A 23,238-nucleotide genomic window follows, 5' to 3' on the forward strand; every position below is an offset into this window, starting at 1 on the left:
TATTGAACAACAACAACAAAATCTTTCCTGGTCTTTCAGAGCTATCATTAGGTGTTTTAAATTGCACCTCAATTAAATTTCCTTCTTTCACTTAGCTTTCTGTTATCATTAGACATTTTTTTCAGTAACCAAAGAAGGGAGGTCATACCAGAGAAATTCAGAACAAAGGCCTACATCGTTCCTAGGGTTCTAAAATGCCTTCTGCCAACTCGTGTGGGAGGACTATTCTTCTCTAGCTACCTTGCTGGATTAGGATTCTTCTGATATGACAGGTCATGAACTGTTTCTACAAAAAGGGCCTGCAGCTTTTACTGGAAAGTCAAATTCATCACGAATGATTGGAATTTTTTGCTTTGCTTGTTGAGTAGAATTTTATTCCAGGAAGCCTTCTGACTATATAATTAACCAAAGTCTGAAGAATGAAAGAGCTTGAGGATTTAGTGTCAGTCCTAGGTAAGTTATTTCCTAGCCCACTCTATGAAGGTTTGTCTAAACAAAATATTTTGCTAAGAATTCAGTTGCTTAGTATAGAATACATAGATGGGTCAGGATCTAATTCAGACACATGCCTAAGAAAAATTAAAAGATATGACCATAATGCTGTAGAACTGTAAGAGTCTTCATGTGGCACTGTGGGCGAATGTGCTAGACTGCAAAGTTGGTTTGAACCACAAGGTCGCCAGTTCAAGCTCACCAGCTGCTCCTTGGAAACCCTATACAGGGTTTCTGTGGGTCGGAACCAACTTGATGGCACTTCACAACAGTGGTCTTGCTTCTATTTCATTGACTCTTTTTGCATTCAGTTTAACAAAATTTGTTGCTGACCAAGTAGTGCAGTAGCTGTCCAAGGTGCCCTATTCTCTTGTGTTAGGTAAACACAGGAATTTAGAAAGCAGTTTACATTGTTGATTTCACTATGGTGTGTGTGTGAGTGTGCCTTTGTGTGCATGTATGTAAATGTTGTTTTTGTTGTTGTTAAGTGTTATTGAGTCGATTCTGACTCATAGTGACCCTGTATAGGGTTTCTGAGGAGTGGTTGGTGACCTTGAACTGCCAACTAAATCTAGGCAAGAAAGTAGGCATTTAGCCTGCATAGGTGAGTTTCTAAGGCATCTTTTAACCTCTCCTATAATTTTTTTTTTCTTTTCTTTTCTTTGGACAAGGGATATTCTAATGTCACAAAGTATGTGAAAAAGATACAGGTAAGAAAGGAATACCATATTACACAATTGTTTTTCTTTAGGTATCAAATTTTATATAGGACTTCTGGTATGGTGCTGTAGGATTAGCACTGGACTTTGAACTGCAAGGTCAGCATTTCAAACCCACCAGCTGCTCCTCACAAACCCTATACAGGGTCTCTGAGTTGGAACCAACTCGACAGCACTTAACAACACATACATAATAGAGATTGTTGTTGTTAAATATCATCGAGTCAGATCCGACTCAGAGCGACCCTGTATAGGGTTTCCAAGGAGCAGCTGGTGGGTTTGAATCACCAACCTTGCAGCTCAAACTGACCTTGAAGCCTGGCGCATTAACCCACAGCGCCACATGAGGACTCCATATAGAGAAATGTTAATTGGCGGAGTTTGCAAAGTTCAATGACACCAGATTCCCAAATAGTTCACATTTTCAGGAGAACAATTAGTAAATTCTCTAAGAAGTCTTGTCAAATAAAAATCAATTGTAAGGACTCAAGAGTAGACTGAAAAATAGAATTTATACTGTGCAGGAGAATGCACTGGATCCCAAGGTCGGCTTGAACCAAAAGGTCGGTAATTCAAACCCATCAGTAGCTACTTGGAAACCCTAAATAGGGTCACTATGAGTCAGAATTGACTCAACAGCACTTAACAATAACATGTAATTTTGGCATATTAGAAAACATTGGAATATTAAGTTTTTAGCAAATAGGAAAAATGCTAATGACAATTTAATGGCATACTCGTGCTGTGAGAGGAACACTTTGATGCAAAATATTTCACTAGTGAAATCAAATTAGTTGCAAATTAATAACAATTACTTCCTAACCTAAGTTGTAATAAACCTGGTCTTCAGAGAGGCCACTGAAGAAAAGCCCCCTTGAATTGTTTCGAACTTGGAATGTTGTTCTGTGGAGTAGAAAAGAAGGCTAATGATACTCAAGGAGGTATTAGACTCCTGGTGGGGCACTGTAGGAGAAGCATTGGACTGCTAAGCTCAAGGTAGGCTGTTGAAACCCTCCTTCAAAAGCCTCTACAGGGTCATTATGGGTTGGAACGGATGGCATTTAACAGCAGTAACAGCCCCCACCTGTTGGTCAGTGGAGGATGGCATGTTGCTATGATGCCAATCAGATTTCAGAGGAGCTGCAGATTCAGATGGATTAGGAAGAAAGATCTAACCATGTGTTTCCCCAAATCAACCAATGAAAGTCCAATGGATCACAATGGTCCAATCTGTAGCTGATCAAAGGGATGGCACAGGATGGGACAGCATTTCATTCCATTGTGTGTGGGGTCACCACAAACTAGAGGCCAAGGTCACCATGGTGAATGACAACAAGCACACACAGCTGTTTAGAATGCAAAGCTTATTTCACTAAAGTCCCAAGAGCTTTTTGAAATTTCACTTCATGTGAAAAACAGTTAAAAGTCTTGTCTTGATTATCACTTGCTGGGCACACATAAATGTATATTCACAGCTTTTATGGTTGTCTCTAGACCTACTGGATTCCTGGTGTGGCATTGTAGGATAAGCACTGGATTTCAGACCACAACATTGGCAGTTCAAACCCACCAGTTTTTCCTCGGAAACCCTAGACAGGGTTACTATGAGTAGGAACCGATTCGATGACATATAACAACAACTAATATGGCGCTGTGGGTTAATGCGCCAGACTGCAAAGCTGTTTAAACTGCAAGGTAGGTGGTTCAAGCTCACCAGCTGTTCTTCGGGAACCCTATACAGGGTCGCTATGGGTTGGAATCAACTCAACTTAACACTTAACAACAACAAGTCCTATTCTAAACATCACTCTTGTGTCATCTGAAGGTCAAATCCAAGCTAGTTTCTTGTTTTTCAGTTGCCTCAAGTAAGGTTTTTTATTCATGGGCCACTGGGATCATCACTTCCCTAGCATTTTACCTATTCCTGCCCCAGTGCAAGATCCGAACAGCTCTTTAAGTCATCTAAATCTAAGCACCTTTCCTGGATTACACCCTTTAGCATTTGAATGAAATAGTTTTTAAAAGCTTAATTTCTGCCTTGAAGTCCAGGGAAATGTTCAAGATAGATTAATCTGATCCTTTCATCTTTTCTTATATTTATCTCACAGAGTTTCATAAAAAAAAAACTTTGAATTTCTTCACAGACTAAGAGAGCTCGCATTAATATTTGTCATTCTCATGAGATTCTCACTTCAACTATCCTTAATATTAATATCTTCCCAACCCACTTATATTTTCATTATTCACCACTAGATTTCTGAAGGATATATTTGATACAGAGATGCATTCATTGGTTACATAACTTTTCATAAAATAAAAGGAATTCTAGTGTTTCCAATTACTAGTCTTGCTCTAAGAATAATGGCAACCTGTTTATTCACCAAGGTTTATTAAAAACCTAATGATCCAGGATATAAAGAATAGGTTTTATGACTTATTTTTTTCAAATAGCTTAAAGGTTAAATTGAGAACAAAGTGTCTCCATTATTAATGTAAATAGTGACTGCTCTTTCAATAACTGCTCATGGACCATACTGACATTTGATAACATTTATAGTTGGAAAATATACCTTATACACACATGGTGTCCAATAGGTCATTTTCAAGGAACTCAGAATAAACTTGCAATATAAATTCTCTGATGATTAGAAGCAAACAAAAACCATTTACCAAATGCCTACTCAAAAATAAGTCCAACTAAGAGGAAGATATTTAGAGCTCGATGAGCACATTTGTATTTTGTTGGGGAGGTTACTGAGGCTGGGACCAGTGACAGCTGTTTGTTGTGCAAAGTGTCAGCATCATTATACTTTCTGATTTGATCTTCTTCCCATCCTTACCTCATTAGCATTCCTATCAGCAGGACATTGCTTCTGAGGGACTCTCATGGGAAACCATTCTTGGATGGAAGGAACATGGATGCAATTTTGCTTCTCACTTGTCCTGTTTGGCTACAGGGTGGATACTTCCTTGGTTTGTTTCTTAATCTCCTTCCACAGACCTCCAAACTCTCATCTGTCTCTTCTAAACAACCCCATTTATAGTTCATGGAGGAAGCAGAACTTCGTCCTTGAGCTTTCTGAGATATGCTTTTTTTTTGGTCCAAATATGGATTGTAGTAAATTGTGGGGCTACCTGTGTCACATACTAGTTTATGTCTACTTTTGGCAACTCGTTATATACTTTTGGCGATGTCCCTTGTGTTAGTTTATTGCAATGCTATTGGTTCATTTTATTGTTATTTGACAGTTCATGGGTCAGTGATGCCAAGTTCCCTAAGGACGATAACCGTACCTTCCTTATACTTTGATCCTATCAAAGGGTTTTGTAGAAAGTGTTCAGGAACTAAATATCCATGACTTGCCTGAATTTATTGAACCTTAACGGACTGGTTTTGTGTTCTGTTTGATCAGTTTCAATTATGATGTTGCCTGGTATTCTTTGGCTCAGTCTGTGGATATTTATTTATTAAAAATGTAGTTCAAGTTTTAGAATTTTGTTTTTCCCAAACAGCAATGTTTTTAGTCTATTTGGTGCACATTTATATGCCATCAAGTGTCTCTCCATCTTCCTAATCAGCGGTCATATGAAATTGACAGCAGTAAGCTACCCAGGCTTCTGCCTGTACCTCGGCACAAAGCCTCCCTTTCATGTCATTTCTTCGCTTCATCTTTATTAAATGTTTACAAATCATTTAGGCTTAAGCTATAAGTCTGCAATTAGGGCTAAATGCTTACAATGATAGCCGCTTTCTCCTGCCAACGGTTGAATGCAGTTTTCTTGATCAGCTTTTTTTCTGAGTGTACAATGTGCAGCTACCTCCTGGAAAAAGCAACATGCTAATGAATTTCAGATGTGGTGTGAATTACTTATTTGTAGATTCGTGCAAAATCAAACACATGGAACAAATTTTGTTTACTCCTTGGTTTCAAAGAATGAAACTGTGCCAGTAATTCGACAAGTGTAAAGACAACCCTTACAAAAGGGGCCACTTGTTGATTTTAGAAAATATAACTTGAGATTTTCCACTGGAGAAATAATGAACCGATAACAACAGTGCACATTCCTGAAGTTACCCAGGCCTGCAATTCTACTCTAATCTGCTTCTCTTTGCTTCTATGGGGAGAGGGACACTCATTCCACAGATTAAGTGTTAACTAGTTTTAACAAGAATCTCCTTGTCTTTGAAGGGAAGCCAATCTTTGATCACATTTAATTTGAGCAGAAGACACTTCTGTGAACACTTTTCATATATCTGAGACTCTAAATCTAAGTCTAAATGGAATGAGATGGTCAGCTGTGCATCTGATATTGGAAGGATCACTACCCCCCCCCCCACCGCCATCTTGCTGATAACTGAAAGATGCTTTAAAGGCCAAGTCAGAGTCAGCCACCATCCCTTCATTTTACAAATTTGTACCATGGAACTTGATGTGGCACTGTAGATGATAAGTACTGGACTGCTAAGCGCAAATTCAGTGGTTGAAACTCACCAGCTACTCCTTGGAAACTCTATACAGGGTCACTCTGAGTTGGAACTGACTTCATAGCACTTAACAACAACAAATAGAAAATATAGGTATCACTTAGCACATCATCTACTAGCAATTTATGTATGATTATATTATTTCCCATATATAGGTTCTTTACAGGAAGATACAGGGCTCTCCTTCTTTCCTGTGAAGTGCCCCTTTCCTCAGGTTGCTCAGGTCATGTCTTTGGCTCCGGGATACAGTCCTAACCAGGACTCCCGATCATCCATATTTGGGAGTTTAGTACTGGTGACAATTATAAGAAAGGTTAGAAAAGTTAATTAGAAATAGTCTACTCTAGAAGCAGAATGTATAGGTACATATTTCTGATGTTTTCTCTTAGCTATTTCTCATATTCCATGGAAACATTTCTGACTTTGCCCCCAGATTTTTGTAGCTGGATGTAACTTCTTGAAGTTAAGATTAATTAGGATATTTTTCTAAAACTTGAGCAGGCATGAAAATCACCTGGTGGGATTGTGAAAACACAGATTGCTGGGTCCCGCCTCCAGAGTTGCTGATTTAGTAGGTCTGGAATGGAGCCCAGGAATGTGCATTTTTCACAAGCTTTCAGTTGATTCTGATATTGCTGGTCCAGGAATACACTTTGAAGATCACTGATTTGGGTAGTTAGATAGCATAATTCTGAAGTTGTCAACAATTTCATTTTACATGGATCCACAATCAATGTTCATGGAAACAAGAGTTAATAAATTAAACAATGTATTGCATTGGGCAAATGTGCTGCAAAAGACTTCTTTAAAGTGTTAAAATAGCAGAGATGTCACTTTGAAGACTAAGGTGCACTTGACCTAAGCCATAGTATTTTCAGTTGGTTCATAGGTATGTGAAAACTGGACAACGAATAAGGTCAATAGAATAATTGATGGCTTTGAATTATGCTATTGGCAAAGAATAACAAATATACCATGGGCTGCCAGAAGAATGAACAATTCTGTATTGGAAGAAGTACAGCCAAAATGCTCCTTAGAAGTATGGATGGCAAGACCTCATCTCATGTGCTTTAGACTTAGTATCAGTAGGGAGCATCATACTAAGGAGAGGGTCAGTGAAAAAGTGGAAGGCCCCCAATGAGACGGACTGACATAGTGGCTACAACAATGAGCTCAAACGTAGCAACAATTGTGAAGATGGTGCAGTACCAGGCAGTGTTTTGTTTTGTTGTACATGGAGTTGCTATTGAGTTGGAACTGACTTGATGGCAGTTAACAACAATAGCATATTTTGCTATGGAAGTAAGAGTTTTCAGACTAACCTCTTCCATTCTTCCCACTGTAGACTGTTGCCATTCAGTTTTTATGAAGGAATTTTAAGGACACTTTCTGCCTGTTGGTGACTCAGATACATACTGTCCATAACTGTATATTTTAAATGATTAGAAATTCACTGACTGTAGTAGTTTAAAAAGCAAACTATGAAATAACACCTGATTTTCCAGGAGGAAATCAATCTCCTCTATTACATTGCATCAGCTTACTTAAAACATAATTAAATTTCCCCTACAAACTTACCTCCTATCCATTTACATGACATTCAAGAATTTTTAGGTACTCAAAGGCTATTAACAGCTAAAAACAATGAACAGATATAAGTGGGGTAAATGTTCATTTACTCTCTGAAACATTTTTGTTGTTGTTGCTAATATCATAATGTACTCAATTATAGTCTTCCTTTTGCAAAACATCTATTTTCTGAGATCACAGCTCTTTGTTGGAGTATATAATTATATGTAACAAAAATTTCCTCACAAAATTTATTGAAGCTGCCTGAGACCCTGATGGAATTGGTGAGGATCAACAAAGAGGCAGTGTTGGGCTGTTTAGTAATGACAATGCCAGGTATGCTAAAGCACTTGGTTAGACTATACTTTATTAGGCTATTTTTAGTTATGAGATCATTTAAGTTTCAAATGAAAGAAGTTAAAGAAAGACATCCCTAGCATCTAAGAAGCGGTGCATGTTAGTTCAAGTATCACTTTATTACGGTAGATACGTAACAACATGGACAGGTAATAACATCTTCTCCTTTTCAAAACAATATTTTAGTTATCTTTATGTAAATGCAGGTTTATAAAGAGATGTGCAGAAGATAAAAAGATGGTCCCAGGAGTATAGAGATTTTTAACTGTGAGTATAATTTCCGAGGGTCGGCAGTTCAAACCCACCAACTGCTTCTTGGAAACCCTATATGGGGTTGCTATGAGTTGGAACTGACTGGACGACACTTAACAACAATAACTTTGATTTTTATAAGGAGCTCTGGTGGCGCAGTGGGTTGCTGGGCTGCTAACCTCAAGGCTGGTGGTTCCAACCCACCGTCCATTCTACAGGAGAATGGTAAGACTGCTCCTGTTAAGATTGTTGTTGTTGTTAAGTGCTATTGAGTCGATTCTTACCCACAGCGACACTGTATGGATTAGAGTCTCAGAAACCCTAGGGAACAGTTCTACGCTGTCCTTCAGAGGTGTTACGAGCTGGAATCAATTCGACGGCAGAGGGTTTGGGGTTAAGGCTTTATAAGCAGTCTTCCCCCCAACCCCCCCACCCCCAGCTTTTTAGTTAATCTGTGTCTAAGGATCGTGTTGTTAAGTGCCACTGAGTAGATTCTGACTCATAGTGACCCTGTAGTGTTTCCAAGGACTAGCTTGTGGGTTTGAACCGCTGACCTTGCAGTTTGTGGTGTACTCCTTATCCTACAGAGTCATACCAGCGCTCCTGTGTCTAAGGTAATAATGATTTTTTTTTTTCTTTAAAGAACCATTGAAAAACATGATAATTGCAAAAAATTTCCTCATAAACTGAGATATTTATGTTGTTGTTGTGTGCCTTGGAGTTGGTTCTGACTCATAGCGACCCTGTACAGGGTTTCCGAGGCTGTAAATCTTTACTGGAGCAGAAAGCCTCATCTTTCTCCCACGGGACAGCTGGTAGTTTCGAACTGCTGACGCTAAGGTTCACAGCCCAATTCGTAACCACTACGCTACCAGAGCTCCTTTTAATTACATGGCGAAACTTTTCTGAGCAGAAATGTAAAAGATGCGCTAATTATGGCATAATGTAGGTGTTACTGTCTAGGTACCCTACAACTGCAAAGACTAGAACAATGTTGAAAGAGACTGCCCCACTAGCAAATTAACAAAGGGGTCCAGGCAATTGCAGTGAAAAGCCCTGTTCAACGACTTAAAAATCAGTGAAGGTTGATTTTCAAAAGTTCAAATCAAATTTAAAAAAAAAAAAAAAAAAGCCTCATTGGACAAAGCTTTCTCCTGAAAAAAATTTAAAAAATGGCGGAGGCATTGGGATTTTCTCATTCTTGGCTGGGAGGTACAGGGAATTTGGACAAGTGGGTATACTGGGAGGACCAACCATCACTGTTGCCTGAGACTGAGGCATTTCCCATGATTTGGGAAGGGTTTTCAGTTTTAAAACCAGGACAGTGTTGGGGAGACAGGCTGGATGGAAACTACGGAGTTTTCACATTTCAGTTGAACCTTGTGAAACACAGATTAGGTTCTACACTGGATTGACTCCATAGTCAGCTTCATTAGGCCTTTGTCCCAAGTTCAGTTCTTGGTGGTGCTGTTTCTTTAGCAAGTCAGTAATGATACCTGCATATCCTATCCAAGGTTAGCAATGAGTTAACTACCATCTACACAAAATATCCTATGTTTCATTTTCTTACATTCAATTAAGTCAACAAATTCCTCCAAATTGCTTTCTCTTACTTGCCAGCTCCCAAATATTTTTTTTTATCTTACAAGAAAGAGACTTTGAGAAAGTTACATAGCACTAAAAATAAAATAAAATAAAATAAATCCTGTTCAGCTTGAACTAGCACTTTCTAACTCCATTTAATTTAAGGAGGCCTGCTCACCAGCTGCTCCTTGGAAACCTATACAGGGTCACTATAGGTCGGAATTGACTCCACGACACTTAACAACATAGAGAATAAGCAATGAAGATGTAGAAAACAACGGTGAATTATCTATGGACTATAATATATTCCCATTCATCTAACTTGATTTGATACAGATGATTATCAACAGAGTCACATGGTACTTTTCGGAGAAAAATGAATTTCTAAGACACTTTATACATGACTGTGAGTTTATAATACTGAAATGATCTTCTGGTACTTTATACCTGTTAAGGATTGTTGCTGTTGTTAAGTGCCTCAGAGTCAGTTCCTACTCATAGTAACCCCATATAGGATTTCCCAGGAGTGGCTGGTAGTTTTGAACTGCCGACATTGTGGTTAGCAGTCCAGTGCTTATTCTACAGCGCCACACCAGGACTCTATAACACCTGTCATTTGAAAGTTAGTGTGTTTGCCTTCCACAGCATCATCCTCAGCTGGCAAACATTCACTGAAAAAAAAATGTGCTCATTACGATTTGATCTTTGGATGTTATGCTGCATTTTAAACCTTAAAAAACTCTGGAAAAATATATGGAAAGGAGTAAATAGATCTTGTTTTCATCAAACAGTTAAAAGATGGACAGCTGGTCAAAAGATATATTTATAAAACAGCATACACTTTAAAAAAATGTCTAAAGGTATTCTTTAAATTATTAGGAGCCATCTGTGACTTCTAACAGGGCATCCAAAGGTGCAAGATATTTTAAAACTGAACCACAGTACAGATTTCAGTAATTATTTAAACACACAGATGTCCTTAAGTTTTAGGTTATGTGATGATAAACGGTACCTGTTGAAAAATAAATGTGGAAAAAAGAAATAATTTTTTATACAAATATGACTCATCTGTAGGCCTTCGTTTATTCCAATCCAGCTGACCTGGTAAATGTGTTTGGATTACTGGGCACGAGTGTGCAGCGTTTAAAAGGGAGTGGAGATCTTTATGAAAACAGAAGGCTCCTCAAGCCCTACAATGATGTCAGTAATATAGGTCCTTGGAGCACATTATTGCTTTAAGCGGAGGTCCCTGCACTTTCACGTTGGTTATAAAACATTATTTTGTGCTGCTTGCTTGGAATGAGAATGTCATACATCTGCAGGCAATTAGAGGAAGCTGGACTGCATATTTGATTCGCTCAATAATAAACGGGCATAAGTGTGACTCGGCTTATGTTCGTCAGATTCCTTAGACAGATGATCTTGTTGTTATCATGTGAAATAACCCCTTTTATCAACAATTAAGTAAATCCACATTTATGGGCACGTTGCAAAATTGTGAGGTGGGAAGAAATCCAACTTAAGCCTAGATCATCCAAAAAACTTTTAACCCTGCTTTCAGTGGCACAGACTACAATCTCAAATCTTAGAAATTGGTTGGATTGTAAAGAAGAGTTTGGGTTAGAAATACCCTGTATGCATGCAGACAACAAGTACATATTTAGCATTTACCAGTAGCAAAATATTGAATAGTTTGGGCTTATAAGTAAAAAAAAAAAAATCCCCATAAGTAAGAATTATAAATGTTATAATATGTGGAAGATAACTTATTTATAAGGTAGTCTAAAGCCTTTCCAGAAAAAAATTTAATTTTCACCATTCACAGTATAGTTTCAGCTGTAATAAGTGCGTGTTATACGCAAGTCCTGAATTTGTTTTATTCTAGAACTTCATCATTCAGTTCTCGGGATTGTTTTTTAATTCAACCACAAGTATCAATGATGGGGGCTATACGTTACGTTGGGACACGACCCAGTTGTTTTATCTATTCTTCCCCCAAATACCATTAAAAGTCTTGGTGTGGTGTTATGGGATAAACACTCAACCTCAAGATTGTTTTGAACCACAAGGTCGGCAGTTCAGACTCACCAAGTGCTCCTTGGAAACCCTATACAGGGTCACTATGAGTTGGAACTGACTCAACAGCACTTGAAAACAGCAACAACTCAACAACCTGTTGTTGTTGTTGTCACGTGCTGTCGAGTCAGTGGTGGTGAGATGAAATACTACTTGAAAGGATTGTGCTATTTTTCCTAAAAAAAATTTTTGCTGAAATGTTCTTGAAGTATTGATTTACATTGACAGAATTAGTTGTAGTACTTCAAATGTATAGGGTTTTCAAGGGGTGGCTGGTGGGTTTGAACTGCTGACCTTGTGGTTTGCAGTCTAGTGCTGACACTACAGTGCCACACCAGATCCTTTTTAAAAAATGTATTTCAAGAAAAGAATGAAAAGTTATTATATATTAAATAATGCAAAGCATTTTTCATCATAACTCTATATGTTTACAACCTCATCAGTTTATCTCCTTGACAAATCCTTAAATTAAATATCAGAATATCAAGCAGATGTTGAAGCATTCATCATCAATATTAGAATTCTGACTCATGACAGTAATCCACAACAGATGCTACTATGATGCGCCCTCGGAAAAGTGACACCATCACAGCATGACTTTGGTGTGATGTAGGGGGTACTCAAGATATGAACACAAAACATAAAAGAATAAGTTTCCTTACTTCATTTTATAAGTCATTCAAAATCTAGTATCTCTTACCCACAACATAAACTAAAAGACTGGTGAATGGGGGCAGCATTCCAGGTGATCAGGAGTTACTACTCCCCCCTTAATGCCACAGCTAGCAGCTAGCTGATCCCAACTGAGGTCCTCAGTGTGGATGGAGGAAGGTGCCCTCTTCCTCACTCAATGAGAGTAGCTGTTTTTGTTAGGGATCACAGAGTCAGTTTCTATTTATAGTGACCCCATGTGACAGAATCAAACCGCTCCATAGAATTTTGTTAGCTGTAATAGTTATGGAAGCAGATTATTGTATATTTCTCTAGTGGAGCGGCTTGTGAGTTCGAATTGTCAGCCTTTCAGTTAGCAGCTGAGTGCTTAACGGCTGCATCACCAGGGCCCCCAGGTCCTTTTCATCTGCCGACCTGTAGTAGGTTCTTAAGTGGTGGCGAGATGAACCCCTTGATATGGGGTCTACCCAGTCAGTCCCTGGTAATTAAGAGCAGATTCTGGAGCTTCTAGGGCCCCATATCAATAACACGGTCTCTGTACCAGACAGCTTTGAAAGGGGTTACTAAGAAGAAAAATGGAAACAAAATCTGTTAGCACAGTCCAGTTAGCCAGTATCGTACAAGTCTTCAAAGCCTGAGATTCTTATCACTTGGCGAGCGTGAGTCTACAGCTGTTGCTAGAATATACAGTGATGTGTACTCTTTGTGAAAATAAACAGAAGAACTCAGGCAGACAGTGCCATGGTGCAAGTGATAGAAAGGAAATGTGGTCAGCTGAGAGCTTTAAAAGGGAGATAAATGTGAGCAGAGGTCACTCCCTCAAAGGTAGCCAGAGGCAGAAGCCCCAATTTCTGAACAAAGAAAGTAAGTCAGTGTCAAGTTCAATGAAAAGAAGCCTTGAGAAACCAGGGGGGGCGACGTTTATGGAGCAGCTGGATAGCACAATTTCACACTTGACCGCTATGGTTTTGGAGACTGGTTCTGTACTTTCCACCTGTGTTGAACTTTGGGTTCTCAACTGGAACCACGTGGGGAGCTTTAAAAAAGCTGATGTCTGGAACCCACCCTCAGAAACTGTTACTTAACTGTACTGGGGTGTGGCTTGGACATTCATAGATTTGAAAGTCCCCCAAGTGTCTCTAACTATATGCCAAGTTTCTCAATCACCAAATGATGCTGATAATGATAGTCACTACCTTTTAGGATGATTGCAGTGATTAAGTGTGGTAATACAGGCAAAGCACTTTGCCCAATGCTGGGCATGTGGGAGACCTCAGTAAATGTGAGTGAGCTACGAAGTGTGCTTAGGCAAGAACGTTCTTGTTAGCATAGGAAGCAATGCTTACCTTGGCACACGTTGTACTCGCTCTGCTCGTAGCCTGCCATACACTGAAGACGGTGAGAGGGGTTGATGGGAACGCGCTGAGGGTCGGCTGGGTTCCTTCGGGTGACAAAGTTATTTCGAGTAGTCTGCACTTCAGGGCCAGCCACTGCAGCAGCACTGACGACAAAACCACCCCCGGGCACCACTCCACTGGTTGCCATGCCCGCGGCAGCAACCCCTCCGGCGACTGCTCCTGAGGAGGCGGCTGCATTCGCACTTGTACCTGCACCCGCACTTGTACCTGCACCCGCAGGTTCTGAGGCAGCTGGAGTTTCTTGCTGAGGTTGTTCATTATTGACTATAATCTGGGCTGTTTTAGGAAGACAGAGGTATCCTCCATAGTGGTTGACACATTTCATTCCACCTTTGCAAGCATCTGGGACGATGTCACATTCATCAATATCTGGGGTCAGTAATAAGATAAGTCAGGCATCGTCTTAGAGGGAAAACTGAATGTGCAACTATATGCTCATGCCTTTTTGGTACAACGCAAGCAGGAGAGGGAAAGTGGCACTTGAGATGGAGATTGAAAGCCATGCTCAAATGGGAAGACTCTAAAAGACATCTTACCTTTGCACTGCTGTCTAACAGGGTCCCACTCGTATCCGTCTGTGCATTGCTGTGAAGGAAACAATAAAGATGGGTCCAGGAAACAATTAGTAGGTGAATCCATCCTCTAAAAAGTCCATTTAAAAAGCTGCATTCTTATGGCACCAGTCCTTGAGCTTGAGCCCTAGATACATGATAAGATGGCTATGGTTTTTATTGCAGTGTTTGTGCACTGGACAATTTCAAGGATCCTTTCTCAATCAGAGGTGCTCAACAGGCTCTTTGTGTTTGGTGCAGTTGCCCATTACCACTTTCTTGGAATTAACTTCTGTCTTGAGGATAATCTCTCTGACTTCTGATGGATCATTTTTGTTTCATTTGCCCTTTCTTTCACATGGTAAATTTTATCCCCCAAATTACTCTAAGTTCTTTTTTTCAGCCCTTGATTCATATCCTTGCTCCGAATCTACTTAGAGCATTCAAGCACATGACTTTCCTTACCCTTCCTACTCAGCTGAACCCAACATATCTTCTCTCTCACACCCTGGCCTGCCTTATGCCTTCAGTTCCTACAGATCTTATCTGGTTCACTCACTGAACAAACCATCAACTGAGTCTTTTCTTATGTCAGACATCACCATAGGCTCTGGGAATACACAAATGATGAAGACCTTAGCCCTGTCTTCAAGCACAGACCAGGAAAGACTACAGATAGGTTGTTGGCATCGAGTCAGTTCCAACTCATAGCAACCCTGTATAGGGTTTCTGTAGAGCAGCTGGTGTATTTGAACCACTGGCCTTGCAGTTCAAATGGACATTGCAATTGAGTGTTTATCCTATACGCCACACCAGAACTCCTAGAGACTATAAGGAGGTCGTTGTAGCTAAGTGACGCCAAGTCAGTTTCAACTCAGAGAGATTCTGTATAGGGTTTCTGAGGAGTGGCTGGTGAGCTTGAACTGCCAACCTTGTGGTTCAAACCAACATTGCAGTCCAGTGCTTTATTCCACAGTGCCACACTAAGACTCCATACCAGACAGGTTGTTGTTGTTGTTAAGTGCCATCAAGTCGATTTCGACCCATAGCAACCCTGTATAGGGTTTCCAAGGAACAGCTGGTGAGCTTGAAGCACCGACCTTGCAGTTCATATGGTTTTGCAGTCTGGCGCATTAACCTACTGCGCCACACACCAGACAGGTAGACAAGTTGAAACAAGACACCCTGTGTCATGACACAAGTATGGATGGAGTAATGGACTCTGTCTGGGACTGCGGTGGGCCTTCCTTTCATGGTGGTAGAGAAGGAAATGACAAGTGAATTGGACCTAAGAGGATGAGCATCATTTTTCCAGGGAGATCTGGGAATTCTAGGAACAGGAACCACCACAGAGAGAAAAGGCATGAAATTGTTAAAGAAGGAAGGACCTGCAAGTAATTCAGTATGAGAGGACTGGGGACGAGGTTTAGAGAAGTAGGAAAATCTAAGATGTCTTTTTGTGAACCAATAAAAACTGGATTCCAGTGGTTTCCAAGCTTTATTATGCCTAGAAACACCCAGAGTGCTTATTAAAATGCAGATTCCTGGGCCCACCCCAAAAGATCCAGTTCTATAAGTGGGTTGTTGTTAAGTGCTGTTGAGTCAGTTCTGACTCATAGCGTTACAGGTGGTCTTTGTGCAACCTTTGGAGAAACACTGTGGTAGATAATAAGGAGTTCTGGTAGCGTAGTGGGTTACAGATTTTGGCTGCTAACTTCAGGATTAGCAGTTTAAAACCATCAGCTGCTCCGTGGGAGAAAGATGAGGCTTTCTGCTCCCATAAAGGTTTACAGCTTTCGAAACCCCATACAGGATTGTTATGAGTCAGAACCGGCTACACAGCATAAAACCACCACCAAAGTGGAATTCAGATTACCAGAGTCCACTGAAAATTTTTTTAAAGGAGTCCTGGTAACATAGTGGGTTACATGAGGGCTGCTAACTGCAAGGGCAGCAGTTTGAGTTCACCAGTAGCTCTGTGGAAGAAAGATGAGGCTTTCTGCTCCCATCTCAGAAACCCTGTTCAGGGTTGCTATGAGTGGGAATTGACTTGACGGCCAGCAAATAATTTTTAAGTTTAGGGAAAAATTTGATTGGATGTGCATTTGAGAAAGTCACTGTTAGGAAGATGCTTTGGAAGGGCTGAGACACAAAACAAATCAACAAATTCTTCTGATAGAGCCAAGAGTTGCTTATGCACACCACAGATTGGCCAGTGAAGAGCTACACGAAGGCAGTGAGATCAGTTTACAAGATTTGCTGATATCTGACACTTAATGGTGAAAACTGAACTCATTTTATCTCCCAAACTTTCCTGTTTCCCCAACACTATCCAAGGCAAGAACATCTTTCTTTGGATCTATGATTAACATTTTAACATTAGCACTGGTGGTGGTGGTATGCCGTGGAGTCGGTTCTGACTCATAGTGACCCTGCACAGGGTTTCTGAGGCTGTAAATCTTTATGGGAACAGAAAGCCTCATCTTTCTCCCACACAACGGCTGGTAGTTTTGAACTACCGACGTTGCGGTTAGCAGCCCAACTCGTAACTGCTATGCTACCAGAGCATCTACATTAGCACTAGTTTTCCCCAATTATTTTCCTTCATGTTCTGCTGACTTTGGGTTTACTTTCATGTCTACCACATAAGCGCCCTTGGCCTCATGAGTAGGGAAGATCTCTTTGCTGGTTTCCCTATCTCTGCATTTTAAAAACAGCTTCATGATGATCTTTCTTCCTCTCTTGTCTGTGTCACCTTTTCCATCTAAGAACTCATAGTGGCCTACAGACCTCTTACCTCCCATTATCACCGTCTCTAGGTTCTATCCAATAACTACTCTAGTCAACCTTGCCTTACCATCTCCTAGACTTAGCCTGGGCTATTTCTACCTCTAGCCTTCACTTATGCGAATCCCTCCAACTCAGATGCCTCCTCAGCCTCCCTTGGTCAATCCTAGTTCATTTTCTTTCAGAACCAGCACAGAGCTCCACATTCTCCAGTATGCCACCACTGACATGGATCATTTCCTTGCTTTTCTATTTCTTTAGCAACTTGTATAATCTGTATAATAATATTATTTGTTCTTGCTTGGGAACTTCGTAGTTTCCAACAATGTCTTTCCAGGGTAAATTCCCCGGGGTTAAAAGCCAAAATTTTCTCAGTAAACAAATAAGCTTGAATTCTTTTGATAATGCTGAGAGTTGCTTATGCACACCACAGATAGTTGGCGAGTAAATATTAAATAGACCCTATCTTTAATGTGGATGGGGAATATAGAACTTGCTATCTCATGGATATGAGCCGTCCTTCTGAAAAGTAGCTTTCAAATCAGGGAAAAAAAAAAAAAAAGGCAGTTCACTTGAATAATTTGTATGGCAAATAGAGAAGACTTGCAGTTAGTTTTTGATGTTTAGTTCCAGGACACTCAATGTGGATGGACTATTAAACAAGCCTAGCCTTAATTTAGTTGTTTAGCCACACTGCTTGCTAGTTGGGTAGACTTAAAGCATGTTAGACAACCTCTCTGATCTTCATTGTACTAATGGTGGCGGTGGTGGTAGTGTGCCGTGGAATCAGTTGAGACCCTGTATAGGGTTTCCAAGGCTGTAAATCTTTATAGGAGCTGAAAGCCTCATCTTTCTCTTGCAGAACGGCTGGTAATTTTGAACTACCGACCTTGAGGTTAGCAGCCCGATTCGTAACAACTATGCCACCAGAGCTCCTTCGTTGTACTAATAGCCTTGAGAATGAAAGAGGGCAGTGTCTCCACAAAGGTGTACTCAGTAAGATTAGGCATACACAATTCAAAACAAAATACATCTAATCTTAGTGCAACAAGGGTATCCTATATGGAAAATCTGTTACAATAATAGGGGACCCATCTGTGCTCTGAAAATTACAATGTTTAATCCCCAGGAAACTTTTCTGCTAAAGACGACTAAGAGCTAAGTGATTAGCAAAGGGAAGAAGGTATGAAGTAAGCATTGTAAAAGCAGTAAAACCTTATATGATTAGAAAAGTGGGTTGTTGTGATGTGCCGTGGAGTCGGTTCCGACTCATAGCGAACCCTGTACAGGGTTTCTGAGGCTGTAAATCTTTACGGGAGCAGAAAGCCTCATCTTTCTCCAGCTCAACAGCTGGTCGTTTCAAACTGCTGACCTTGCGGTTTGCAGCCCGATTCATAACCACTAGTTTATTTAATTTTAGCTCTTTGAAAAAGGTAGTTAAGTTTAGCCTGAATAACAAAGTATCTTCATTTGACAATAAATAACACATGCATTTATTTCTCTTGCTTTATTTATCTTTAACAAAGGACTATTAATTTAACAAAATAATTATACTAAACTCTTATTTATAGTCAAAGGCATGTCAGTTGGTTATCAGTGTGCACACATCCGAACAGAGGTCACCCCGCGACTGGTACTTGCTGACAGATTGCATACTGACATTGTACACCTTTGTACATCAAGGGGCATCTGTCAGATGAATACTAACGTCATGCAGATAACATCATATCAAAAAGTGAGATCATGCTTATCACCAATAATTGGCATTAGCTCACTTTTAAGAGTTTTATTTTGAAAAAAAAATCATATTCTTTTGAGTAGAATTACTTAATTTTAAATTGGGAGCAAGTAGGAAAATGTGTTTCATATTCCAATGCAGGACAAATGTCATTCGCTTCACATCACTGATTGAACAGTAGAAAACCCCAAACAGAGGGGTAAACAAACTCCCCAGCAGTAAGGTAAATTCTGCCCTTACTTTTCTCCCCACATCCATTCTACAAGGAATGGGGGGGGGGTCAGATAATATTGCTAATATTTTATTTAACATTGACTTTGCCCACTAACTAATTAACCTTAATAAATCTTACTTGGAAATGTCATATGTGCTCCTTAGAGAATGCGATATCCAAAGCACACTTTAATCACTTGAGCAAATGCTCCACACTAGCAACACATAGTCTATTTCCGGGGCATTTATAGAAGCATTAGCTACACTATAAGGGAGTACACAGCCTTTATAAAATCAAGACAGCCACTTACATGAGAATATAGTCACATGCACAAATGAGGCTATGTGCTTTTATGATGTCAAACATTCTTAGTTAAGACTAATTCTACAAGATTTGATTTCCTTTGTGCCTGCGCATATAGGAATCCAGGCTTCTGGATGTCTCACATCCATGAGTTTACTGAATGTGTTGGGAATGTGTAGTTTACTTTGGTTTTAGTTTTTAAAAGGGTCCCTTTTTTGCACAAATCATTACATTTTGGTCCCTATCTCAACTGGTAATCTAAATGAATTTAATTTTAAATTAGGAGCAAGTTAACAAGGAATTCTAAACTAGAACCATACTCTAGCGGTGTTTAATTCATGACTCTCCACGGAGTACAGCCCACATACACTGGCAGGGGTGGGCCAACTCTCTCCTGTGTCACAGAATCCCAGCAGAGCCTCACTTATCTTGAATTCCATCACCCCTTACCGTGTAGGTGATAGTTTCCTCCGTATCCTGTGACTTGACCAGCGCCAGAGTCAGCATAGTCAGAAAAAGGGTTCTCAACATTGTGAATCTCGAAGAAAACACAGGACAAACCGATGTTTAGTATCTGCTGCGGTGGGGGAAATAACAAAACAGTCGCTGTGAAGTAGCAAGGAATAGAAGGAGAGACTGGGAGGCTGAAGCTCCAGGTATCAGACGCCTAATCTGTGTTCTCATATCCCTACCCCCTTCCAACCTTCCCAGTTGCCAAACCAGGCACGAGACTGTAAAACAACGCTGCAGAATTGCATTTCATTTTACTCCATCTGGTATGCGCTGGGCATATACAAAGGACACTTAGGAGTGCATTTTATAATCCACCTATACAGCAGGTTCCAGAAAGGGCGGGGGGGGGGGAGGCAAAGACTAGAGAAGGTAATAATCAATTTCGAAGGACACGATGCAAAACAATCTTTTTTTTCAGGAGTGGTGTATGGCAACAAATCTCGTACTTCCTTTAAAATTAAGGCTTTCCCTATATCCTTTCATCTAGCTAGTCCTCTGCACAGCTCAGCAGAAATACCTGCGCACCAAAAGCATTACCTTAGCTTTAAACTTTTGTCAAACACCAAATCAAAACGTGAAGAGCAGTCTCCTCCCACTTTCAGTGGAATACCTGTCCCGTCGGAGCTCATTGCACAGCTCAGCACATACCGTCTCATAGGGGCAATTCCACGCTGTGCTCGGAGAGCAGCTTTGTTTAAAAATCGCAGGTTGTTCGGAAGAGTAGCTCAAAGTACCTAATCCTCTGGTGCTTTATCAGTGCCAAGGTCCCCAACATACTACCCTCTAGGATACGGGCTGTCTGGAGTTGGACCCGAGAGACTGCATCGCAGTCAGGGTACCAGTTTTGGGGAGACTGGCCTGGCGTTCGCAGGAAGGTGAGGCCCCTTTCTCAACAGTAAAATTTCCCAGGAGTTCCAGCGCTTCAGCTTCTAACCAACTCCTGTGCAATCTAGGTGCGTCCTAAATCTCTCAGATTGGTCCCCTGAAACTTTCAAAACCACGGATGTGGTCAAAGCCTTGCCAGCTGGTTTTCGGCGTACACACATCCCAACAGATGGCACCCTTGGACTCGCAATTGCTGACAGTTTAAATTCCGACACTGCACACCTTTACGTCCCTCACTTCCAGGGACCCTGCACAGCCCGGGGCGGGTCCTCCTTTTCGGATACACGCGCTCGCGCTCCTAGACCCTTCTAGGTTACCCCATCTTACCCCCCGATGTGCAGGTTCGAGGACTCAGGGCGCGCTCAGTGCGCCCCCTGCGGAGGGGGCTCCTACCTGCGCGACCTTGCTGCGCTGCGCTCCGGAACCGGGTATCTAGGGGGAGTGCGCAGGGGAGAGCTGCCGGTGGGTCTGAACTGGTGAGGTCTGGCAGCGACTACAGCGGCAGGAGGGGGAGGAGAAAGGGAGGGAAGGGGGAGGGCTAAGGGGGGCGGAGGAGGGAACTAAGGGAGGCGCAAGGCCTGAGCCAAGCTCAGCAAACCCAGCAGGAGAGCTAGGGCGCAGCTGGGTCCTTAACCGCTCCTGCAGAGGCCAAGGGCCCTCTCCATTATACCAGGCCTACATCTCCTGCCAGTCCTCTCACCCCCAATTTTCTCAGACACACCGGACCCCCTCAAGACTGTGCTTTTACGGTCACAGGAAACACAAGCTGAAAATGGCACATTTGTCATGTGATGTCCTGGATTTGAAATCAACCTTAGCGATGCCTGAGCATCTGGGGTGCTTACTTGTGCTCTGCGTAGGGGGGACCCTCTCTTCCGGGGAACATTCGAGGACTCTGAGATATTTTTTTCTATTTTTATTTTTCCCCAATCAGTGAATTCTAGGAGAATAAATTAACCCCATTCACAGAAAGGGCCCTTTTGTCTTTGCTTTCAGATGATTCTTGGGGTGTGGAATCTCCTTTTTCAGCTGGAAAGGAATTCAAACATTGTTCAATTTTTGTGAGCCTACTATGTGAACCTATTATGTTGCTGCTGTGTGCTATAGAGTTGGCTCTGACTCATAGATACCCTACCCTCTATAGGGTTTCCAAGTCTGTAAATCTTTATGGGAGAAGAAAGTCTCACTGGTCTCTCTCTGAGAGGCTGGTGGATTTGAACTGCTGATCTTGCAGTTATCAGTCCAATACATAACCCACCATGCTACGAGGACTCCTGCTACAATATGCTAGGTGTTGTGAATGGGTCAGCTAGAACTTCCATTAACAAAATTGTGAGGTTGGTATTTGTTGTGGGTCTCTGTAGCCTCCTTTTTAAAGACCCTTTTCTCGTTAATTGCTTCTCTCCTATCCACTGCTTCACTTGCTGGCGTCCCTAATACTAAGTATTCAAAGTTGAGCATTCCACTTTCACGTTTCTTGCTAATGGTGGTATTTCAGGAATCTGGAGAGAGAGAGAAAAAAAATCATACTCAGTCAAATCATACCACACAGATTGTGGTTATCTCTGAAGGCTCCATCTCTGACAATAGCTTAATAGCTTGAATCCAAGGTAGTCATATCTTCTAAGAAGCAAACAATTAAATAGCATAATTTTATGAATGAGACAACCAACGAATTGAAGGGGTTAAGGACTACCTCTGTCCTTGAGCATAGAGTCAGAGGGAAGGAGGAAGGGGATAGCTCCTCCCTTCCCAGATGACCCTACCTAAGCCCTGGAGACTGTAGGAAAGAGGGTGGTCAGGTGGAACACTTTCTTTCTTTCTTTCTTTTTTTTTTTTTTTTTATCTCTGGGGCATCTAGTGGGTACTCAAAACTTACCACCCTATTACAAGTCACAGAATATAGAACAAGATCAGAGGTGATTCACAACCCTGAGCCTTACTTGAATATATGAGTTTTGCTATTTGTATTAAACATGTTTACTACTAAAACTTTAGTGATTTTTTTAAAAGTCATAAATAACATTCAAACTCAAAAAATTTTTTTTAAAAAAGATCTTGTGTGTGTGTGTTTATAATAAAAATACCTGTCCAAGTATTTTCCTTTTTGCCTTTTAACTTGTAGTGGTTACGAGTCAGGCTGCTAATCACTGGAAACTACCAGTGATTCTACAGGAGAAAGATGAGGCTTTCTGCTCCCCTAAAGATTTACAGTCTTGGAAACCCAATGAAGGATCACTATGAATTGGAACCAACTCCGTGGTACATAACCACCACCTAGAAACTTAACAATAACAACCTAGAAAAAGTGAGGTAAAAATTACAAAATTTCAATCTCCAGCCTGGAATTCTTCCTACAGTAAGATAAGTAAAAAGTATTGCTACCAGGGGCCCAGGCTGGAGATAGTTTCTAAAACTCAAAGACCATTGAAAAGGAACACAGTTTGAGGCCTTTGAGAATGCTCAAATTGTCCTTTTGATGTAGTATAGATTAGAGAGCACAGAATTCTTCAGGGAAGGGTTCTTGTTGTTCTTAGATACCTTCTTGTCAGTTCCAACACATAGTGACCATATGGAAAACAGAATGAAACACTGCCCTGTTCTGTGCCATCTTCACAATTG

At 40.8% G+C, this 23,238-nt stretch overlaps 1 protein-coding gene across 3 annotated transcripts in view; it reads right to left on the bottom strand.

Annotated features, from left to right (window-relative positions):
• Positions 1-19,749, bottom strand: part of EFEMP1 (EGF containing fibulin-like extracellular matrix protein 1) — a 93,097-nt gene extending 73,348 nt beyond the window's left edge. The window contains exons 1-4 of one of the 3 annotated variants that reach the window (XM_006868020.1): positions 19,669-19,749; positions 14,162-14,210; positions 13,843-13,994; positions 13,554-13,677 (exon numbers count right to left, since the gene is read on the bottom strand). In XM_006868020.1, coding sequence (XP_006868082.1) covers positions 13,554-13,677; positions 13,843-13,994; positions 14,162-14,210; positions 19,669-19,749 — 406 coding nt within the window. Of the gene's footprint in view, positions 1-13,553; positions 13,995-14,161; positions 14,211-19,668 lie in introns of all 3 variants that reach the window. The other 2 variants (XM_006868019.1, XM_006868018.1) reach the window with 2 other exon arrangements.
• Positions 19,750-23,238: the final 3,489 nt, after the last annotated feature.

Source organism: Chrysochloris asiatica, unplaced genomic scaffold (assembly GCF_000296735.1).
Source record: "Chrysochloris asiatica unplaced genomic scaffold, ChrAsi1.0 scaffold00114, whole genome shotgun sequence".
NCBI lineage: Eukaryota > Metazoa > Chordata > Mammalia > Afrosoricida > Chrysochloridae > Chrysochloris > Chrysochloris asiatica.